The sequence below is a fragment of the Zonotrichia albicollis genome, chromosome 13 (assembly GCF_047830755.1).
Source record: "Zonotrichia albicollis isolate bZonAlb1 chromosome 13, bZonAlb1.hap1, whole genome shotgun sequence".
NCBI lineage: Eukaryota > Metazoa > Chordata > Aves > Passeriformes > Passerellidae > Zonotrichia > Zonotrichia albicollis.
Genome location: NC_133831.1, coordinates 20930547 through 20949692, shown reverse-complemented (window position 1 = coordinate 20949692; position 19146 = coordinate 20930547). Strand labels below are relative to the sequence as shown.

At 44.3% G+C, this 19146-nt stretch overlaps 1 protein-coding gene across 2 annotated transcripts in view; it reads right to left on the bottom strand.

The window, feature by feature from the left end:
• RBL2 (RB transcriptional corepressor like 2) overlaps positions 1–19146 on the bottom strand; it is a 20915-nt gene extending 1769 nt beyond the window's left edge. The window contains exons 1-21 of one of the 2 annotated variants that reach the window (XM_014268353.3): positions 18843–19146; positions 17397–17527; positions 16022–16222; positions 15227–15291; positions 11679–11807; positions 10720–10880; positions 10549–10613; positions 9715–9901; positions 8835–9001; positions 8233–8342; positions 7259–7362; positions 6746–6883; positions 6371–6535; positions 5747–5858; positions 4904–5176; positions 3932–4203; positions 3201–3377; positions 2959–3030; positions 2359–2473; positions 618–823; positions 255–419 (exon numbers count right to left, since the gene is read on the bottom strand). In XM_014268353.3, coding sequence (XP_014123828.3) covers positions 255–419; positions 618–823; positions 2359–2473; positions 2959–3030; positions 3201–3377; positions 3932–4203; positions 4904–5176; positions 5747–5858; positions 6371–6535; positions 6746–6883; positions 7259–7362; positions 8233–8342; positions 8835–9001; positions 9715–9901; positions 10549–10613; positions 10720–10880; positions 11679–11807; positions 15227–15291; positions 16022–16222; positions 17397–17527; positions 18843–19037 — 3210 coding nt within the window. In that variant the 5' untranslated portion in view covers positions 19038–19146. Of the gene's footprint in view, positions 1–254; positions 420–617; positions 824–2358; positions 2474–2958; positions 3031–3200; positions 3378–3931; positions 4204–4903; positions 5177–5746; positions 5859–6370; positions 6536–6745; positions 6884–7258; positions 7363–8232; positions 8343–8834; positions 9002–9714; positions 9902–10548; positions 10614–10719; positions 10881–11678; positions 11808–15226; positions 15292–16021; positions 16223–17396; positions 17528–18545; positions 18741–18842 lie in introns of those variants that run through there. The other variant, XM_074551221.1, reaches the window with a different exon arrangement.

The window sequence follows — 19146 nt, the reverse complement described above, 5'->3', positions numbered from 1 at the left end:
TCACTGTACTGGTCCTTCCTTACCAGAATAAGTCTTAAAGTCAAGGGAGTCTGTAACTGCATGCAGAGCTCAAAGGCCCATCCAGCCCTACAGCTGTGGCAGCTGCACTGGCAATTTGATGAGCATTAGGTGATGATGTGTGTGTTGGACAAGGTAAACAAAACTTTGTGTTGCAGAGTCTGCTCTAATTTCACTACAAAACAAAAAGCAGAATTAAGGATTAAAAAAATCACACTGAAACCCTTTAGACTCACCTTCGAGGGGCTGCTGCTGAAGTAGTAGAATATTTTCTCTTGGGGAGAGAGGGCAGACTCGTTTCTGTGTGGTGAGATGTACAGGGGGTGGCGCTGGGAGAGCTGCACCCTGCGGGGGGAGCCGAGGCGCACGGACGGGAACGGCGACAGCGGGGGGGACTCTGCCTGCTCGGAGAGAACAGAGACAGCCCCGGGCTCACTCAGCACGGCTCTGCCACACAGATGTACCACACAATGGACAACACATGCAAGGTTTGTCGTGTTATTAGGCCAGATTACTATTTGTTTAATGTAAGGAAATTTCACTGCGTGGTCAGAAGATAAAGCTCTCTTTATGAAGATAAAGCACAGAAGGTGACTTACTGCATTTGAAGTGTACTTGAGGGCAAAGTCCTTGATGTGCTCGATGTAGACGCTGTTGTAGAACTGGATGAGGTCCCCGCGCTCCTCCTCCTCCTCCGTGTCACTGCTGGGGCCCGAGAGGCGCGGGGGGGTCGGGGGCGCGCTGGAGGGCTGGGGCACGGGCAGGGTGCTGCTGGAGCGCATCACCGGGCTGGGGTCACGGCTGCCTGCGGGCACAGGGCAGGGACACGGGCACTGCCAGCCCTGCGGGCACACAGCCAGCACCACGGGCACGGGCACTGCCAGCCCCGCGGGCACACAGCCAGCACCACGGGCATAGCCACCGCTCAGGGCACGGGCACTGCCAGCCCTGCGGGCACACAGCCAGCCCCATGGGGCATAGCCACTGCTCAGGGCACGGGCACGGGCACTGCCAGCCCCACGGGCACTGCCAGCCCCATGGGGCATAGCCACCACTCAGGGCAGGGACACGGGCACTGCCAGCCCTGCGGGCACACAGCCAGCACCACGGGCACAGCCACCGCTCAGGGCACGAGCACGGGCACTGCCAGCCCTGCAGGGGCACTGCCAGCCCCATGGGGCATAGCCACTGCTCAGGGCACGGGCACTGCCAGCCCTGCGGGCACACAGCCAGCACCACGGGCACAGCCACTGATCAGGGTGTGGGCACACAGCCAGCCTCATGGGGCACAGCCACCACTCAGGGCATGGGCACTGCCAGCCCCGTGGGCACAGCCACCGCTCAGGGCACAGAGCAGCCACCCTCTGCACACAGGCACTGGGAACCTGCTGCCACCAGAACGCTGCCTGGTTTGATCCCTGATCTGTCTCTTTGATCTCTGAGCTGTCTGTTTGGATCCCTGAGCGTTGTCCCTTACACAAAAGCTTTCTTGATTTCTAACTTCTTACTGCATAAACTGCAAGGGATTTGCTGTAGGAGATGAGCTGCATGATGATATAAAAAGAGCTGAAACTCCATTTTTCAGCATTTGTGTTATACTTTTAGCAGGAGCTCTTTCTTGTTGCTGCCTGGCTCCATTTCAAGTAAAGAATGGTAATCTTTTTCCGTCAGTAGGAGAAATATTTGGCTTGGCCATATTTCCTGCTAAGTTAATGTGGGAAGTTGCAAAATACATGTACTTTTTGTCTTCCCTCCCTGCCACTCCCTCTGACAGAAAATATTAATACCTACTGCTTATACCATAATCTATTAAATACCTTGAAAACTGCTGGTAGGAATACACAGCATCACCTCTTCAGTTTCCTTTATAAAAGTTAATTCAAGGAAAATGTGTCAGTTAAGAAGGGAAGAATCCCCAGAGCTGTCAGCTACGCTGAAATCAATGCTGTGGGTGGTGTTCATATTTCTGCAGACAGACAGTGCTACAAAAGAAGCTGCTGCAGCTCTGTGGTTGTGATAAGAGCAGCTGTGAACCTGGGCCAGCCCAGATTTCCTCATTCTGCAAAGACTCCAAAGTCCTTTGATATGTGAGCTGAACTCAGAGCTCAGGCCAGCACAGCAAATTCCCAAGGTAAGTGCATGTGGGGAGGCATTTGAAACTGTCAGAGTGGGTGCAATAAAAACCTCGAGTTAAATGTTATCAATCTATTCTTAATTGTGTCTAAGTTTACCAAAGGAGGAACTGTTTAGGGTGAAACAACACAAAATCCAACTCTTCATTTATGCACACAGTTTGGAAATGGAATTAAATCCAACCCCCTGGCATTTGGAATCACTCACTTCTTTCCTTGTTCCTGTCTTTGCTCCTGTCTGTGGGTGAGCTCTGCTGGCTGCTGCTGTCACTGCTGCCCGAGAGGCGGCGGCGGCGGCCCCTGATGAGGACGCTGCGATAAACCTGCAGGGACAGGGACAGCGATAAACCTGCAGGGACAGGGACAGCGATAAACCTGCAGGGACAGGGACAGCGATAGACCTGCAGGGACAGGGACAGCGATAAACCTGCAGGGACAGGGACAGCGTGGGCAGGGCCCGGGCAGCAGCCACCCTGCCAGGGAACAGCGCCCCCTGGCTGCTGCCAGAACTGCACTGCGGGACCAACTGCTTCTTGCAGGGCACAATGCAGCCTCCTCAGGGGAGTAACAGCCCATGGGCGCTGCCTCCTTCGGTCTGAAGTAAAGAACGTTTTCTATTTTAGGTACAGTTTAGTATAAAGAGCTTTCAGTAGTGCAGGATTTTGGATATGACTGCTATCTTTTGAGAATGGTTCACAGACTGCATCCCCTTAATACTAAATACTGCTTTACCAAGTGATTTGTTCTTAAATAGAACGAAGGCATTTAATAAACCAGATCCCAGAGGTTAAACAGTGACTGTGCTCACGTGGCTCTTGGCCTGTGGCTGTGTCCGGTAGCAGCGCATGATGTTCTGGAATGATCTGTCTTCGTGAGTGACCTAAGGGGATGCACAGAAAAGGTTCAGTTCTTCTGCAGGTTATTGGGTGGTTTGTTTGGCTTGGGGTGGTTGTGTGTGTTTGTTAATTTGGGGCTTTTTGAGGAAGTAGTACTGGGAATATTAAGTATTAAAGGCAATTTTTGTCTCCTTTTTCTTTGTTCCCACTTTACCTTAGTCATGACATAAATGGCACACATCAGCAGCTGATCCAGGTGTCTGTCCATCATGATTTCAGGGCAGTGCACCAAGGAGTACTCAAAGCATGTCCAGATCTTCTTGCGCAGCTCCTCAGCCACATCCAGTTTGGCACAGAGGTCCCTCAGACGGACACTGGCCAGGTGATACACCTGTGACAGGGGACACTGCTCAGGGCCACAGCAATGCTGCTCTTCTGACCAGCAAAAGAGCAGCTCAGTTGCACACCTGCAGGGCTTGTGCAAATGCTAAGCCAAGAGAAGAATAACTAAATTCTAATTTAACTGTTTTGCTTACAAGGCACAGACATTCTCAGTACTGGTGTCAGTACTAAGAAAACATCTGTTTGAAGCTTAAATTCCGAGCTGTCCTGAGCACAGAAAGGGCACAGCATGGCCTACAGCAACCCCTGTATTGAATAAACCAGAAAGTCTCACAAGTTCTCTCTCTCTTTGGAAGAGCCTTCAAGAAAAGGGACACCTTTAAGAGGCTGCTGGCCAAGTACAGAATCTATTTCCACATCCTGATGTGCCAGCACACTCCTTTGCTAGTGAGCAGTGGCCTGCAGGAGAAAACTACTCTAGGTGTGTATGAATATTAAATGTAATATGCCCTCATTATTACAACCAGTAAATGTGTATTTTTAAAATTACAGCAAGTTTACCAGAATAAGAACTAAGCAAAGCAAACCTAGATCAAAAAGTACCTTTCTGAAGAAGAGTGCAAGTGAGCCCATCCTGCGAGGCCTGGCGGCTGTGGCACCGAGGGGCTGGGTCTGTCTGTGCTCTCCAGGGCAGATCTGCTGCACTGTGAGCTGGCCTGGCAGCTGCAGCGCTGCCCCTGCCATCTGGGGGCTCAGGGTGCCAGCCAGGGCCTGGGCACTCAGAGGCTGCATGGGCCCAGACACAGCCTGGGGCTGGGCACCTACATTTACTTGGACTGGGAAGAAAGTTATTCCTCCATTTTCATTGGCAATACCTATAATGTAAGAAAAAGAGCCTGAAATAAGAGCAAGCTGTGGAGGGAAGTTTTAGTTTTTAAAAATAATTCAGTACTTCTTTTATTAGCTACTTTTTGCTAGACATTTAGTATATTATACATGAAATTGTTTAATCAAAATACTTTCCACGTCATACTTTCATACTTTCTCATCTCATGAAACTTCATCATGAGCTGAGAAGATAATGAAGTAATGAACACTGATGCAGTTCTCCCTGGCTGTGCTATGTGGAGAGCTTTAATGTGGAGAGCTTTATTAATAGTTGGTTAGCTGAGAAAGGCCATGCTGACATATTGCCACTGGTCAAGCTGAGAAATCAGCAGTCAGCAAGCTGAAAGGAGATGTCAGCAGCTTGCAATCAGTGGCCTTGCTGCAACATGGAGAAAGGGAGTAGAGATTAGTCCTGAATATCTCCTAAGAATATGTAGAAAGTATCAAAAGTAGGACCATAGGAATGTAAAAGTAGGTGTAACTGCTGATATGTAACTAACCAATCCTGAGCTCAACTTTTGCAATATGCATGAAGTTCATTACGAACTGTATTTAACCCGCTGTGCTGATCAATAAAATTGGGCCTGTGATGATCAACTGGATGTCCTGGTCTCCTTCCGTCGGCAGTGCTATCTAATCCCCTGATGGGAACAAGGCTGGATGGCTGAGCAGCAGCGTTTCCCTCACCTTGCACAGGGATTGTCACTGTCTGCCCGTTGTTGGCTGTCACGGTGGCCGTTGCCACTGTCACCAGGGTCTGCCCGGGCACGGGGGTCACGGACACGGCCTCGGGGCTCATGTTCTGCACGGGCACCGTGCTCACCACGGGCTGAGGGGGCACCCTGGCAGCTGTGCCACCCTCGGGGGCACCGTCACTGTCAGCGAACAGGCGCCGCCGCGTGGGGTTGGCTGTGGGGGAGCTGTACCGGTCATACAGGCTGGCGGGAGGGGAGGAGAGGCCTGCGAGGAAAAGCACACACACACATATCTGCTTAACTCTTGGTTTATAATCCTTTGTTTTACGAGGCGGTGGAAATCTAATGCAAACCAAAATATGTCATGCAAAGCTCTTCAGGAAGAAAATTTGAAAAATGCAGATGGCTTTTAGAGATGACTTAATCTTCAATAATATTGTACTTAATATTTTTACAAGTTAACACATTGTATTTGATTTTTTCTAGTGGAAAACATTTCAGCTGTCACATAATGTATAGGGTTTTTTTTTTTCTAGTGTAACAAAAAAGCAAACCAATTAAGAGTGGAAGCTCTGTGTGCATGTATAAATTTGGTTTAACACACACATACACAGGCTGTTCATATCCATCACCTGAGAACACCCTATCAAAGCAGTACTGTTCACACTGATGATGAATCCATCGGTCTTAGACCTCTGATGCAACTCTATGAGCTGCAATACCCTTTACCAATGTGTTTGCAGCTAACTGTACAGTGGCATTAAAGCAGCTTCCTCCCTTCCATAATTCAATCCAAGTAAGCAATGTAAGCACGCTCTGCTTTAGGAAATCTCACCTTTGCCCAGCCCTCCGCCTTCAGCACGAACCTCGTTTATTCGCCGTGGTGTCAATGGTGAGCCCACAACACTGCTCCCAGCAGATCTCTCAAAGTACTGAGGTGGCATTACCTAAAATATTTATCCTTTTGTTAGAGTGTCTGTATCACACATTGACTACATAGCTAATTTTTAAAAGCACTACATCTTTTGAACAGCAAGACTTTGTGGAAAAATAAGAAGAAAAGTATAAACTTATCCTAAGCCCAACAAAACCAGTAGTGAGTAGTGATGGTGCTGCTCTGCAAGATACACGCTGTAATAGTCTGTCTGTGGCTACTGTGTGTACTTTTTACCACATTTCTTGTCTAAAAATCTTTCCAAGAATTACTGGTCCAAACCTTCTCTGTTTGACCATTTTGTTCAAAGGTTCAATTGGTTTGTTCTGCTACACCAATAAAATACTGGATAAAATACTGGATGAGAATCAGAGCATGCTGCACTTGCTGCTTTGCCTGCACTGATGGGCTGGGATGGTGGAGCTGCCACTGGGCCCTGTAAGGCCTCTCCTTCAGGGCACAAAGTCCTCTCTCTGCCATCCTGCCTGATTATGACAGCTGTGTAACACAGAAAGACGTGCTCACCTCCTCACAAGCAGGAACTTTGTTTTCATTCTCTCTGATCCTGTCCCACAGTACAGATCCCTGTTTCCATGCCATACTCTCCAGGATCTGCTCTTCAATGTGGTTCAGGTGTTTTACCACTTCCCGACAAAGGCCATCCTCTGCTCTAATGAAAACCTCAATTACCTGTGCAGTGGATAATCAGGATCAACATAATGTAGTTTTTTCATAGATTTGTTCTTAAACACAGCTCTAATTCCAATACTTGATTCTCAAGGAAGAAGAGGCTATTAGAAACATGAAAAGGCTGCATTACTATGACTCAATCCTAGGCTGTCCTACAGGTCAGTGAGCACCCATGACTTTGTAAGCATTTCTAGCTATCAAACACATTACCTTGTAAAAATGATAAACTGGAATGTCAAATATTTCCGTGATGAAAGGGAAGTTTCCAGGTGGGTTGTATGTAAAGGTAATGATCTCCAGGCAACATGCCAGCAGAGACCTGTGAAACACATCTTGCTCCAGTATTGCCTGCAAGAGTTGCAAATTTTAAAGCTTATTTTACAGTGTAACTATAGAACAATAAAACACTTTTTACTGTCTCAACAGCAAGATTCTCAAGCTTATAAAAAGTGAAGCTATTTTTTAAGGGACAGAACTGAGTTCAAAATGAACCATCTTTAAAATGGCTCATTAAAAATTAAAGAACCATTAAAACTTTCATCTATCTTTGTGTTTTCAAACACAATTTCTTGAACCTTTGTTTTTCCATTCAGGTGTACTTACAGGGTTCTTCTCAGAGATTTACCCTCATTTTAAATAGCTGACAATTCTGCTCTACATCTGTGCTCTTTTGTTGCAGGTCCTACTTTAAAAGTGAGGAACCCTTTGATTAGTTTTCCTTACAGATAAGTCAGTGTCTCCCAGTCTCTTCCTCTCTTGCTCAATGACTGACTCCAAGACCTTGTAGTAGAGCATCTCAGCAAGACGAAAATGTTTACTAGCAACATCTGCAGGAAGTTTAAATAGAAGTAATATTGTCAAATGCAAGAAAAAAATATTATCATCTTCATCTTCAGATACAGAAAGGCATCAGTAGCTTGTGTGGATTTCTGTGCTGCTGTGGATACAATACTTTCAGGACTAAACCTGTACATTTCAAGTTAATGGAGGAATCCTTCTCCTACACTGCACTGACTTGTGAATGCAGAGCAGAGTAAGGTGCTACTGAGCCAGATTTTGGGTATCAGTATTACATCACCATGTATAAGAACAATCCTTAATGTTGCTACAACAGACACAATGCAAATTCAGAAAATGCACCTGTATGGATCCACCTTGCACTGTGCAACAAAAAGCAGTGAAGCAACTAAGCTGACAAGAACAAAGGAAGGCCTTATTAAGAAACAAGGTCAAGAGCATCTTCCTTATATTCAATCCATCTTCAGGCACTTCAGCTATCAAGACAACTTTGCAAATGATGTTTTTGTGTTTATACTGGCAGGACTGTAATACCAAATCCATCCTCATATGTAGGCCAAAGTTGCTGTTGGGTTTTTAATGACTACAGTTACTCAGATTTTCCTCACCAGCACAGAAATCCATGCCATCACTAATAATCTCATACTTGAGAGAAAAAGTGGTACACTTGAAAGTCCATTTCACTTCTCTAGTGCTGAAAGTATTACCAAATTCCAGTGATTCAAGCTAAGCCTGATTATAAAACTTTACACAGCATTGAAATTTGCTATGTCTAAAGAACACAGGAAAAGGCAAGAGAAGGAGAAAAGACACTTGTGCTAAAGCAGAACCTGTACGTAAAACCTCATTACAAGAGATGAATGTGTATGCATTTTATGGGTAAGAAAAATGTTTCCCACCTTTGGAAAAATTACTGAATTCTCCTTCAGACTGAGTGCTCTGACAGTACACTTCATGCATTTCTTTAACTCTGTTTGCAATGGATTGAGAAGGATCTCTGGAGCATGACCTGAAAATAAAAACCAAACATTTTCAATATACTATTCCTACTAAGACCAAAACCACCCTATCTTTTGTATGCTGAAAGCACAAAAATGGAAATATACTACACAGCAATACAAACAGACCCAAATGTATCTGCAAAACAGTGTATCCACTTGGGGAATAAAGTTTGGTTTGCATCTCCTACAGTGTGGAGTGATTTCCTAGGTAGTGCCATTTGTTAAGTAGGAAGAAAAGTCTTAAAAATTTTATAATGGCAGCTTATGGTTAAGAGAATCCCAGATCTGCTGGGTTTTAAATGGTGGATGTTCATCAGTCTCTAAGGACAGATGGGTCTAAATCAAGAGAACAGTCCTTCAAAATGTAAATGTCTCTCTGGATTCCATTTTACTCCAGTAGTAAAGTACTGGCTCACCTTTTAATTTATATTGTTCAGCATTAATGTTTGCTTTAAAACTAGAATAGCAAATAGGATTATTTGGCTAAACACCAAGTTTACCTGAGTATTTGCTCCAGATTTTCACTGGGGGCATTTTTCAGCCCTGCCAGCATCGTGTGCAGGCGGCTCAGGCTGTAGGTTGCTATGGAAACCGGTGTCATGTACGGGTTGCTCTCTTTAATGTACTTGCGGCCGGTGAGGGGGGTTGTGATCCTCAGGGATTTGGACTGGAAATAAAAAAATAACCACATCTACATATGGCTTCTGTTGTGAACTTTGATAAAGGTCATAACCTGGAAACATCAATCTGCAGAATTCTTACTCTGTGTTATGGAAAAAAATGGCTCCTAATCAAACAGCCCAAACCAGACCGTGACTCAGGTAAGAGCAATGAAGGATTTGTCTGTGGTGCTCAGATGTTTGTATCAAACAGTTCTGTATAAACAGAAGGGATGTGATCTACGTTGAAATGCAGAATTTCAACTGGAATTGAGTGTGAAACAATTAGACCAATCTCAAAAATCCCCCCTAAATCCCAGTATCTCTTCCTAGCCCAAGTAACACAGGCAGCTGCTCATAGCAGAAGTGTACAGAGCCAGGGTTTTCTGTCAGCAAGTTTAACCTTTAACATGAGAAGTCCTTCTGATCAGCATTTTAGTTTATTTGCATCAGATCAAGCCATCACATTAAAATAATGTAACATCAAGGATATCCCTTCAATTAGAACACAGCAAAATCAGTGCGCCTTCTAATTACCTTTAATTACCTAACCACACAGTAAGTTCTTGTAACAAATACATCACATTCTTCACCATAAGATCCAGCTTCCAATACTCCACTCATTTTCTCCCCACACTCTGAGGTGTGCTTTATTTCTGTCTCCATAAGCAGCCAGGGGGGTGGCATATAGAAACAGCAACACAGACCATGCCATACTCACCCTGTCAAAATGCTGCTGCAAATTGTGCTTCACTTGGACCCTCTCAGCTGTTTCCAGTCCTGAAGGGGTGCTCAAGCACCTCGTGAGAGTTCCAATCTCTTCATCCGCATCCTCGCCCAGGAATATTCTCTCATCCAGGTTTCCCACTGACAGAACATACTCCTCATAGGCCTTGTTGATGGCTTTGCTGCAGCAAAGGAAAGGCAGACAAACCCCCTTTATGGAGCCTGCTTTGTTCATCTGCTCACACACTGAACACAGCTCTGGCCTGGGGAAAGTCAACTTCAAATTTCTTTTGACCCTCACTGAAGCTCCTTTAAGATCTACAGTACCTTCTACCTGACAGTGGCAGGGATATTATTTTCATTATGTATCTGACACCCTGCCATTTATCCAGCTGCAGGAAGAACACACTAAAACACTGAGAACTCCTATTCCCTGGAAACTCCTCAAAATTTACACACCATCATATCATAAACTGATATGATAACAATGCACTGAACCATTTTTATATCAACAAAAGAAAGTAAGTCCTACCCATAAACATCTCTAAACACTGCCAAACCCATTTTTTTCCCTCCCACTTCCTACTCAATGTGCTCCCACAGCTTTTTCATAATAACTCTGAGTTACGTTTCTCTTTCCTGGATTTTTTCTTTTGTGTGTAAGAATAAAGGCAGCCACGCCATCCTGCAGCACTGCTCCTTTTCCCAGCAGTGCTGGGTGCCCATGCTGAGCACAAGGCCTGGCTGCTCCCAGTGCCCAGCTCAGGGGACACAGGGGCACCAGGGACACTCCTGCCAGCCAAACCACAGACAGGGCCCAGGGACTCACACGCTGTCTCCAAAGTTCCCAGGATCCAGAAATCCTGTCAGGTTTTCATCTTTTCCTTTCAAAAGCTGTTAAGACATTTAAGAACAAAGGATGGACATTTCATTTCTTAGAAAGGGTTTGAAGGTAACAAGTAAGGAGAGATTTTTCTACATTATAAATTTACTGACCAACCTTTTTGTCAAAAAGCTTCCGAATATATGGCTTCCAAAAATGTTCCTTTATCCCTTTTGCTTCTAAAACTAATCCATAATGTAAAGAACACAGTTTTTCAATGATGCAGGGAGGGTCAGATGATACTTTATAATCCTTACTATGGAAGTCTTCAGGTAGACCTACAATTCAGAATACAGTATGATTTAATTTTGCAAGTCCATATCCTGCCTTCTTATTAAACTGAAATTCTTCAATGCTGTGCAGTCAAGGTAATATGAAATTAAAACAGCAAACTAATTAGTTCTCTTGAAAGAATTACACAATGCCCACTAACTGGGTAATGTTATCAAAAGCAAATTTTGAGTTAGAGAGTTAAAAACTTTAGTTACTGAGTGATAAAAATTACATATATCAATTTTAATAGGAAAAAAAATCAAACACTGGTGAACTACAATATTTATTTGAGATAATGGTCCCAGGTCACATCCAAAGCACTACACTTGGCCAGTCCTGTACAGCCCTGAAAATGAAGTGCAAGCCTGGGAAGAATTACATCAGAAATTCAAAGGCAACTCCTCCCCATTCATTTGAATTTGTGGTTATCAAGTCAACCTACACTTCCATTCTCTTCAGAAACAGAACAGCAGCAATCCAGAAATGAGAGAGAAACAAATCTCCTATTTGAGCCCATGGTCTTTGCAAACTGCTGCACCACAGAACATTCCAGTCTCACTGTGTCCACTGATGTCTTTATGCACTTTTCCACTGACATTAAACCCTCATTAACTCAAAGTATTACTCTGGAACTTCCTTCAAGGGTATTTCCACAGCACATCAAATTCCTGACCTAATCTATTATTTACAAAATTCACCGGTCTGTTATTACATGCTACATTAACAGGAATGGAACTGTGTAGCCAGATACAGAAAACATTAGTTCTCATGTACTTCAAATCAACTTCTTTTTGCCAACATACCCTTAAAATGAGGATTCAGGAGCTCTTTACGGTTGGGACACTGCAGAGCATTTCCATACACGAGATCCAAAGCACACAACAGGAGATGGTAGGAATTGACGAAGTCATCACTGATCATAGGAAAATTTCCTGCAATATTACAAAGACATAAGACATAAAATAAGCAGAAAAAATGAAGTAAATTTGAAAAAGTAAAATTCAAGAATTTTTAACCAAGAGACTGCTGATGTTTGTATTACAATCAATGATGGAATCTTGGAAACACAGTGTTTGGTGTCTGTAAGCACCTGGATAGCAACACAGGCAGTAAAGCAGACTCACAATAACATATAACAAATACAAAAGTAAAATACTTTATCAGTAACAACAGTTGTGAAGGAACCCAAATATACTGTGCTGAAATCAAACCTTACCTTTTTTTTAAACAATCTGTTTTCTTGCAAAACAATTTGCTGGGGGTATACTCATTATAAACAGTAATAAATATAATTTCATTTCTCTTGTGCTTTACAGAAGAGCCAAATGTGCCTATTTCTGGACCTGCCTTAGGAAGTATTTTTTAACTCTCATTTTCCTGCAGAAAAGAGTCCTTGTAACCCCTTCACTCTTTCAACACCTTTCACAAAGATTATAATCAGACCTGTATGTGACTCTTTACTGAACTCATTTATGTTTATGATATTCCTCCAGAGGAGTGGCCATAGCTGAAACAGTTTAGTAAAATAAATTATAAACTAAATCACAATTCACTTTTTATGCACAGCATGATGTCTCTATTACTCCTTAAATACTAATGACTCTTCCACTCTTTCCACCCTCCCTTTTTCCTCAGGGAAGCTCCAAATCACTTCACTATGAAAGATTTCTTCAAGAATTTAAACCTGTTTATGTTATAGTAATGAACTTATTTAGAACACATTGAAATGGATATATGATTAGAGAATTTTTCTCAATTATGCTGTTATTTTTTTACAGTAACATACCAGCTTGTTCAAATTTAAGTTATTGTTTGTTTCCATATTTGTTAGAAGAAAAAATATTTAAATGAAGATAATTTGAACTATTTAAAATAATGAACCCTAGATGAAATTTTAATTAACTTTACCCACTTATCAGTTATTTCTAAATCATTAAAGGTTCACAGCAAAGCAATGAAAATCCTAAATACTATTAACAAACCTATAATCAATAAACTTCTCAAAGTAACACAGGATCAATTCCACAACCATGACAACTTACTGTCAGCACAAAAATAATTTCACAGCACCAGTAGTTCCATAGTAATTTCTTGCTGCTGACATTTCAAACAAGGGTCCCTTTCACAACTTTGTACCAAATAATAAAAAACCAAAGATTTTCTTCGCCCATCAATTTTAAATGAAAGAGTTTGAAGAGCAGTTCTTCCAGGCAGTTTGCTGAAGGGCAGTGCCACTGAACGAGGGGCTCCCTCAGGGTGCAGGGCATGAACTGAAGGCAATGGGCTGCAGGAGCAGACAAGCCTGGGCCTGCACTGCTCTGTGGTTGCTGTGATGAGGATTTACTGCCCACCCCCAAAGCACACAGCACAAAACCTCACACCAACACCCAATGCCTTAATAGTCAACACTCAGTTTCCATTTTTAAAGTGCTGCCACACTTTAATAATCATTTAGTAACCTTACAGCTTCTATGCATGTCGGATCTCAGGATCTCAGTCCTGAGGTGCCGAGCCACCGAGACCACCTTGGGGGGCTCGGGACTCCTGGAATGTTCCAGAAGTGTCTGGTGGCTGGACTTTGGTCCTACACAGGAGACGACAAGGATGAGGGCTTCACCGGGGTGAATGGTGAAGGGATTAGTTAATTAGAGAGTGAGACACAGGGTTTAGGATTTATGTACAGGGGGGTTTAGAGGAGTAAGATGGAGGAATTGGGGTGTGTCCTGTCCTCCTTCTTCTTCTTCTTCTCCTCCATCTTCTTTGGTGATGGTGGCACCTTTGGATTGGTTATTACTGAGAGTGCACCAAGTAATAAGAATAAATGGTATTGGGGAAAAATGATAAATATTGTACACGTCACAATGGGTATAAAGATACGTGGCTGCCCCGGAGGGCAGACAGTGTGCTCATGGCTGGCTGCTGAGCAGATCTCTGTTCGGCTGAAAGAACATCTTTTAGATAAACAATTAAGAAACATAAAAACCGAAAGAAGAACTGAAGCCTCTTCTCGTCCTTCGACACGCGGGCTGCCCCAAGGCCACCTCGGGCCTTCCAGGCCCCTCAAACAGCCGAGATAACCGGACATATGCACTGTAATTTTTCCTTTTCCTTACAGAATTCACTTGGATGTGTTATCAACATGGTATTCTCCACAGGGCTAGTTACCATATCTGAAACTGCTTGGAATTACCATGTAGTCAATGGATGCTGCAGTTACTCAAACATATCAGTCACCAACTTAGCAACAGGAAGAACCATAAAGTCCCTCTGCACCTTGTCAACCATCCAATCTTCCCACAGCAGTGCAGACTTCACAGAAGGGAAAGAAAAACCTGTGATTTTCCAGACTGTCCTACTCACAGCTGCCTACCTGTGCTAAGCAAGTGAAGTCCAGACTGACTGGAAATAAGGGCAGCACTAACTCTGCTGGGATCAGGGGCTGAAATCATGCTGTGTTTCAGGCTGAGAGCACCACACTTGTTTAGGAAAGACTTCTCCTGCCCAATAAGGTGGAATTTGCAGCCTTACAAAAAGGCATCTTCCTCACAGGATGGAGTGCTCAGAGCAGCACTTGTGCCCCAGCACACCCTGCCTGACTTTTGCAGGGATGTGGTGCTGCCAGGAGCCCTCTGCAGTGTGGCACAGGGTTAAAAGAAAGGCTTTGTAAACAAAGTTCTGTGCTGAACAAAATCAGTGCCAGGCCATTCAATATTGCCACAGCCTACTCTGTCCTAGCCTCAAAAATCACCAGTTAAGGAAACCATAGCACACTATAGGAATCTTAACACTGATTCACTTTTAAATTTGAAAAAACACATCCCACCACACACTCCCAAACAAAAACAAAAAATCCTTTTATCCCTTTCCTTGAAGAAATTAAAATATTGGTTTTCCTCTGATAGGTATTATATTATGAAAAAAAAATCAAGTTACTGGACATTTTCAGTGGATCTGATCTACAATGTTCTTTCCACGTGGAAAAAGGAATATCAATCGTTTTACTTTCCACAAAGCACTACCTTACATTATACATCACTCACAGTGAGCACTCACCAAAGCAGGACCTGAAACAAGGCCTAGGGATGTGGAAATGCTTTAAGGCATAAATTTGATGAAGGAAGATTTTAGACTACACATGCTGAGACTGAACAACTGAAGCCTGAAATGAGGATGAATCCTGCTCCTTCCTTTTTCTCCCAACAGTCACTATCAAGAAAAACATCTGAAATTCTCTACTGTTCTTATAAGCTTTAAGGATGGTCTTACAATAAAGGTACACTGCACCTATTGGGTGTTTAAGGACTGATATAAAACAATGTCTGATGCATTTAATCCCTTTCAGACCCCTTACCTTTTGCATGAACAAACAGGACCCAACAAAACTGGAAAACTTCAGTCACAGTACATGGTTGTCGTCTTTGGGAGGAAAATACAGCAAGAAGAGAAGGAGCTCAGTGAATCAGAACTGATAAAACATCATACAAGAGTCACTAATTCAAAGAGAAAAGTGAGCTTTACTACAGTGTGGCAAAAATCTTACACCTTTCCCACAAAGCCCTGACTAAAGGAAATACAAAAAGATGCACAAAACCTAAAAGAGGTTTAGTGTAGGCACAAGTGGAACCCCTTTTTAGAGGTTTAGTCTGGAAGCCCTGTTTCAATTCCACAGCACTCCAAACAGAAACAGTAGCAAAGCAGCAAAGCTTCTACTGTAAAGTAAAATACCCACAAGATCTGCAGCTATGAAGAAATCCACGGCAGTTCTGGGCAGTGAAACACTGAGCAGTACCATGAGTTATTAAAGCCATGCAGATCATAAAAGGATCAGATTCTTCCTGCCTTTCCCATCTTTCCCATCTTTACAACACTAGTGCTTCCCTTGCCCACAGGCTGATTGAAATCTCTCCCCTCTCCCCCATCCCACAAATCATCAGAAACTCAACAGCTTTGGGACTTCCTGCCCCTGTCAGATCTGAAACTGAAAAAGAGATTAAACATTTACTGCAAGCAAGAACAAACCAACACTACTGTTATAAACAACAACTATGAAAATACAGTCAAAATACAACTAAAACAAGCAAGCAAGTCCATTGTATTTTCACTAAAGTAATGCTCTACAATCAGTCTGGAAATAAGAGAAACCCACCTCTGTTTCCTTCCTCTCTGCTGACGAGGTTGATCTTCTTGAGGATACCTGAAAATGTCCTGAAAAATGGGCTCATACTTCTTAAAAATGACTGCAGAAACGGTGAAGTTCCTCTCCAGTCTCTCAGTTCTCTCTCTGAACTGGGATGGAAGATTTGCCATGTCTTCCCATTTCTTCATCTTGTTAAAAAACTCAATCAAGCTGCAAATACCGAACAGGTTAGATCAGACAGGCTGCTTGTTTCTCCTGCAGAAATAAATTCTACATTTTCAACAAAAGTGCAATTTCTACTGCCCAAACTACTGATGAAATGGTGGCTCTGCAAACATGACAATGAGCTCAGAGCCAGTCCTTCTCACGGTTCAGCTCAGACAGCTCGTGAAATATTTTTAGATCCTGGGCTGATAACCACATTAACCATGTACTCACAGGTCTGGCATCCTCTCACAAAGGAAAAATCAACTCCAACAGTTAGATTAATATGAAATCAGACTTGTTTTTCTGAATAATTTATTAATTTAAATAAAATAACCTGTAAGATCTACAATGTTAAGAATATTCTACAAAGTATGAAAAACCTCTTATGATTTAGTAAATTGCACTTTCTAAATCTAGCTTTAATTCCTTTTCTACTTCTTTATGTACACCTTCATTTTCAGTGTTATCAGTCTTGATAGCCCAGATCACAGAACCAATTTATCAACATTTAATACCCTGAATTTCTAATTTGGAAAACAAAAGCTTATAAAGGAACACTTTAGCAGCAATGCTTCAACAGCAGAAGAAATGGGATAAAAAGTATATAAGAACATTCATTCTTTATTTTGTGACAATCTATGGAATTTTTAGAACACAATGAGATTGATAATAAATAAATTCAATTATTTCAGAAACTTTTCTTTATTATTCTATGGACATAAACACTTGACACAAATTTGCTCATCAGATTCTGACCTCATTTAGTGACTTTAGCAAAACCATGTGAAAAGTGGAGTTTTTTAATGCAAAAACAGAGATAAATCTTGTGAACATTTTCACAGTGAACTACAAATGGTTTCTCATGTGAGAAGTTCACACTCTGCACACCCCCAAAACTGACTGTTCTTCAGTGACTGGCTTCTTTCTCCTTTGAGTGAAGGAAGTCAATCTCTCATTTTGAAAACCAGTGATTTTATGAACATAGTACTGAGCCAAAGGAGCTGCCCTACTTCTATGGCAGTGAGTTACAACACAAACATTCTGGGGATATAAAGCTTATCTTCAAAAGCAGGAAACAAGGAACACATTTAGCTTTTATTCTCTAGTCCAATTTCACAAGGTGATAACTACTCTTTGACATTTTGTAAGTGTCTAAAAATCAGCAAGAAGAAGTTACCTTTGGTCTGAACAGCGCAGGATTCTGGTTAAGGATACATAATTTCCTTCTGCTGTTCCCCTGCTCACAGTTGGAATCGCTTTCCTGCAAGCCACGTACAAGGCACAAGCCAGCCAATGCATGTCATTTCCCTGTGAATCAAAACATCAGGCATCTAAAACACTGCACTGAAAACAAAAACATGCTCTTCAGCTAGCCCAGCACCGGGGAAAAGCACTGTGTCCTGAACAGATGAAGTTCAACCAGTGAGAAAGTTGATTCGCTGTTTCAAACTTCTGTTGTGCTTTGGGTTTTTAACTGCAACAAAACAGGCACTACACAGACACTAAACACTGAACTGCATCAAAATGAAACTCACTAGTGGCCATTATAAATTTCACATTTGACTCAAAGTGTGAAATACATTTTGAGTATATGAAAATAAATTTTTAGTGCTGTTCTACAGCATTTTGTACTGCTCGTATTTAAAAGAAAAAGTCAACAAAAAAAGGAGAAAGGCTACAGTTCTTGCAACCAAAACATTCTTCTGCCTTGAACGGACAGCAGGAAAAGAAAAACACCGTTTCTGTTTTGCTCTATATTACACAGCAGAGAAATTATTCAATCTGGTACCCAAATACAGAAATTTATTCTAATGAGCACTTGAAATTTTATTCTCCGTCTTTGATCAAAGAGTCACATCTGAGTGGAAAACAGGCCGGGTAAAACAAGGGGCCAGACTGAACCCGATGCTGTGGTTCTGTCGGGTTCCGTGGTGCCCCGGGCCCGGGTGAGCGCACCCCTCAGGGCTCGCTCCGAGCATCGCCGCCCGCCCGCGCTGTGACAGCGGCGCTGCCCGAGCGGCTCCTCCTCCCTCACGGGCGGCCCCGGCCCCGCAGCACCGAGCCCGGCCCGCAGCCCTGCCCCGAGAGCCGCCGGTGACCGGCGAGCTGCCGGGACTTATCACAAGCGCCACCTTTGCTATAGGAAGGCACCGATAAAGGCGCTTCCGAAGCTCCCGGGCGCGTCACCGCGTGTTCCTGTTTTCAAGAACGACGCGACAACCCTTTGCCTTTTCCCCTTTACCTTTTCCCCTTCACCTTTTACCCTCCACTGCCCAGCCCGGGCCGTGCCAAGCCCCCAGAACACAGCTCACACACGCGATCACACCTGCGCGGGGCATCTCCGCGGGCCCCGCGCGGCTGCGGAGCGGAGCTGGCCGAGGCCACCGCGCCGCTCCTCGGCCGAACCGCGGGGAGCCGAAGCACCACAGCGACCGGGGCTCTCCCATTTTTAACACCTTTCCGCCGCTACGACTCCCAGTTGCGATGGTTATTCCCGGCAGCCCGGGCGGTGCGGGGAAAAGGCCGCCGCGCCTCCACTGCCGTCCCTTCCCTCCGCGCTTCACCCGCGCGTCCCGCCGCGCTCCCCCCGGCCCGGCCGCAGCCCCGTCACCCCCCGCCTCACCTCCAGGGTGTAGTTGCGCCTCATGCTCTGGTAGCTCAGCCAGGCCTCGGAGCGGGCGCGCTCGTCCATGTTGAGGCTCCTGCATAGCTCCTCGTAGCGCTGCCGGGTCTCGCCGTCCTCGCCCGGCGGGGACGGGGCGGCGGCGGCGCCCCCCGCGGGACCCGGCTCGGCCCCGGCCGCGTCCTCGCCCGCCATGCCGCGCCCCGCCGCTGGGGGGCAGCGCCGCGCTCTCCGCACCGCGCCTGCGCCGCCGCCCCGCGGGTTCGAATCCAAACACCGAGGGACGGGCCCCGCCCCCTCCGCG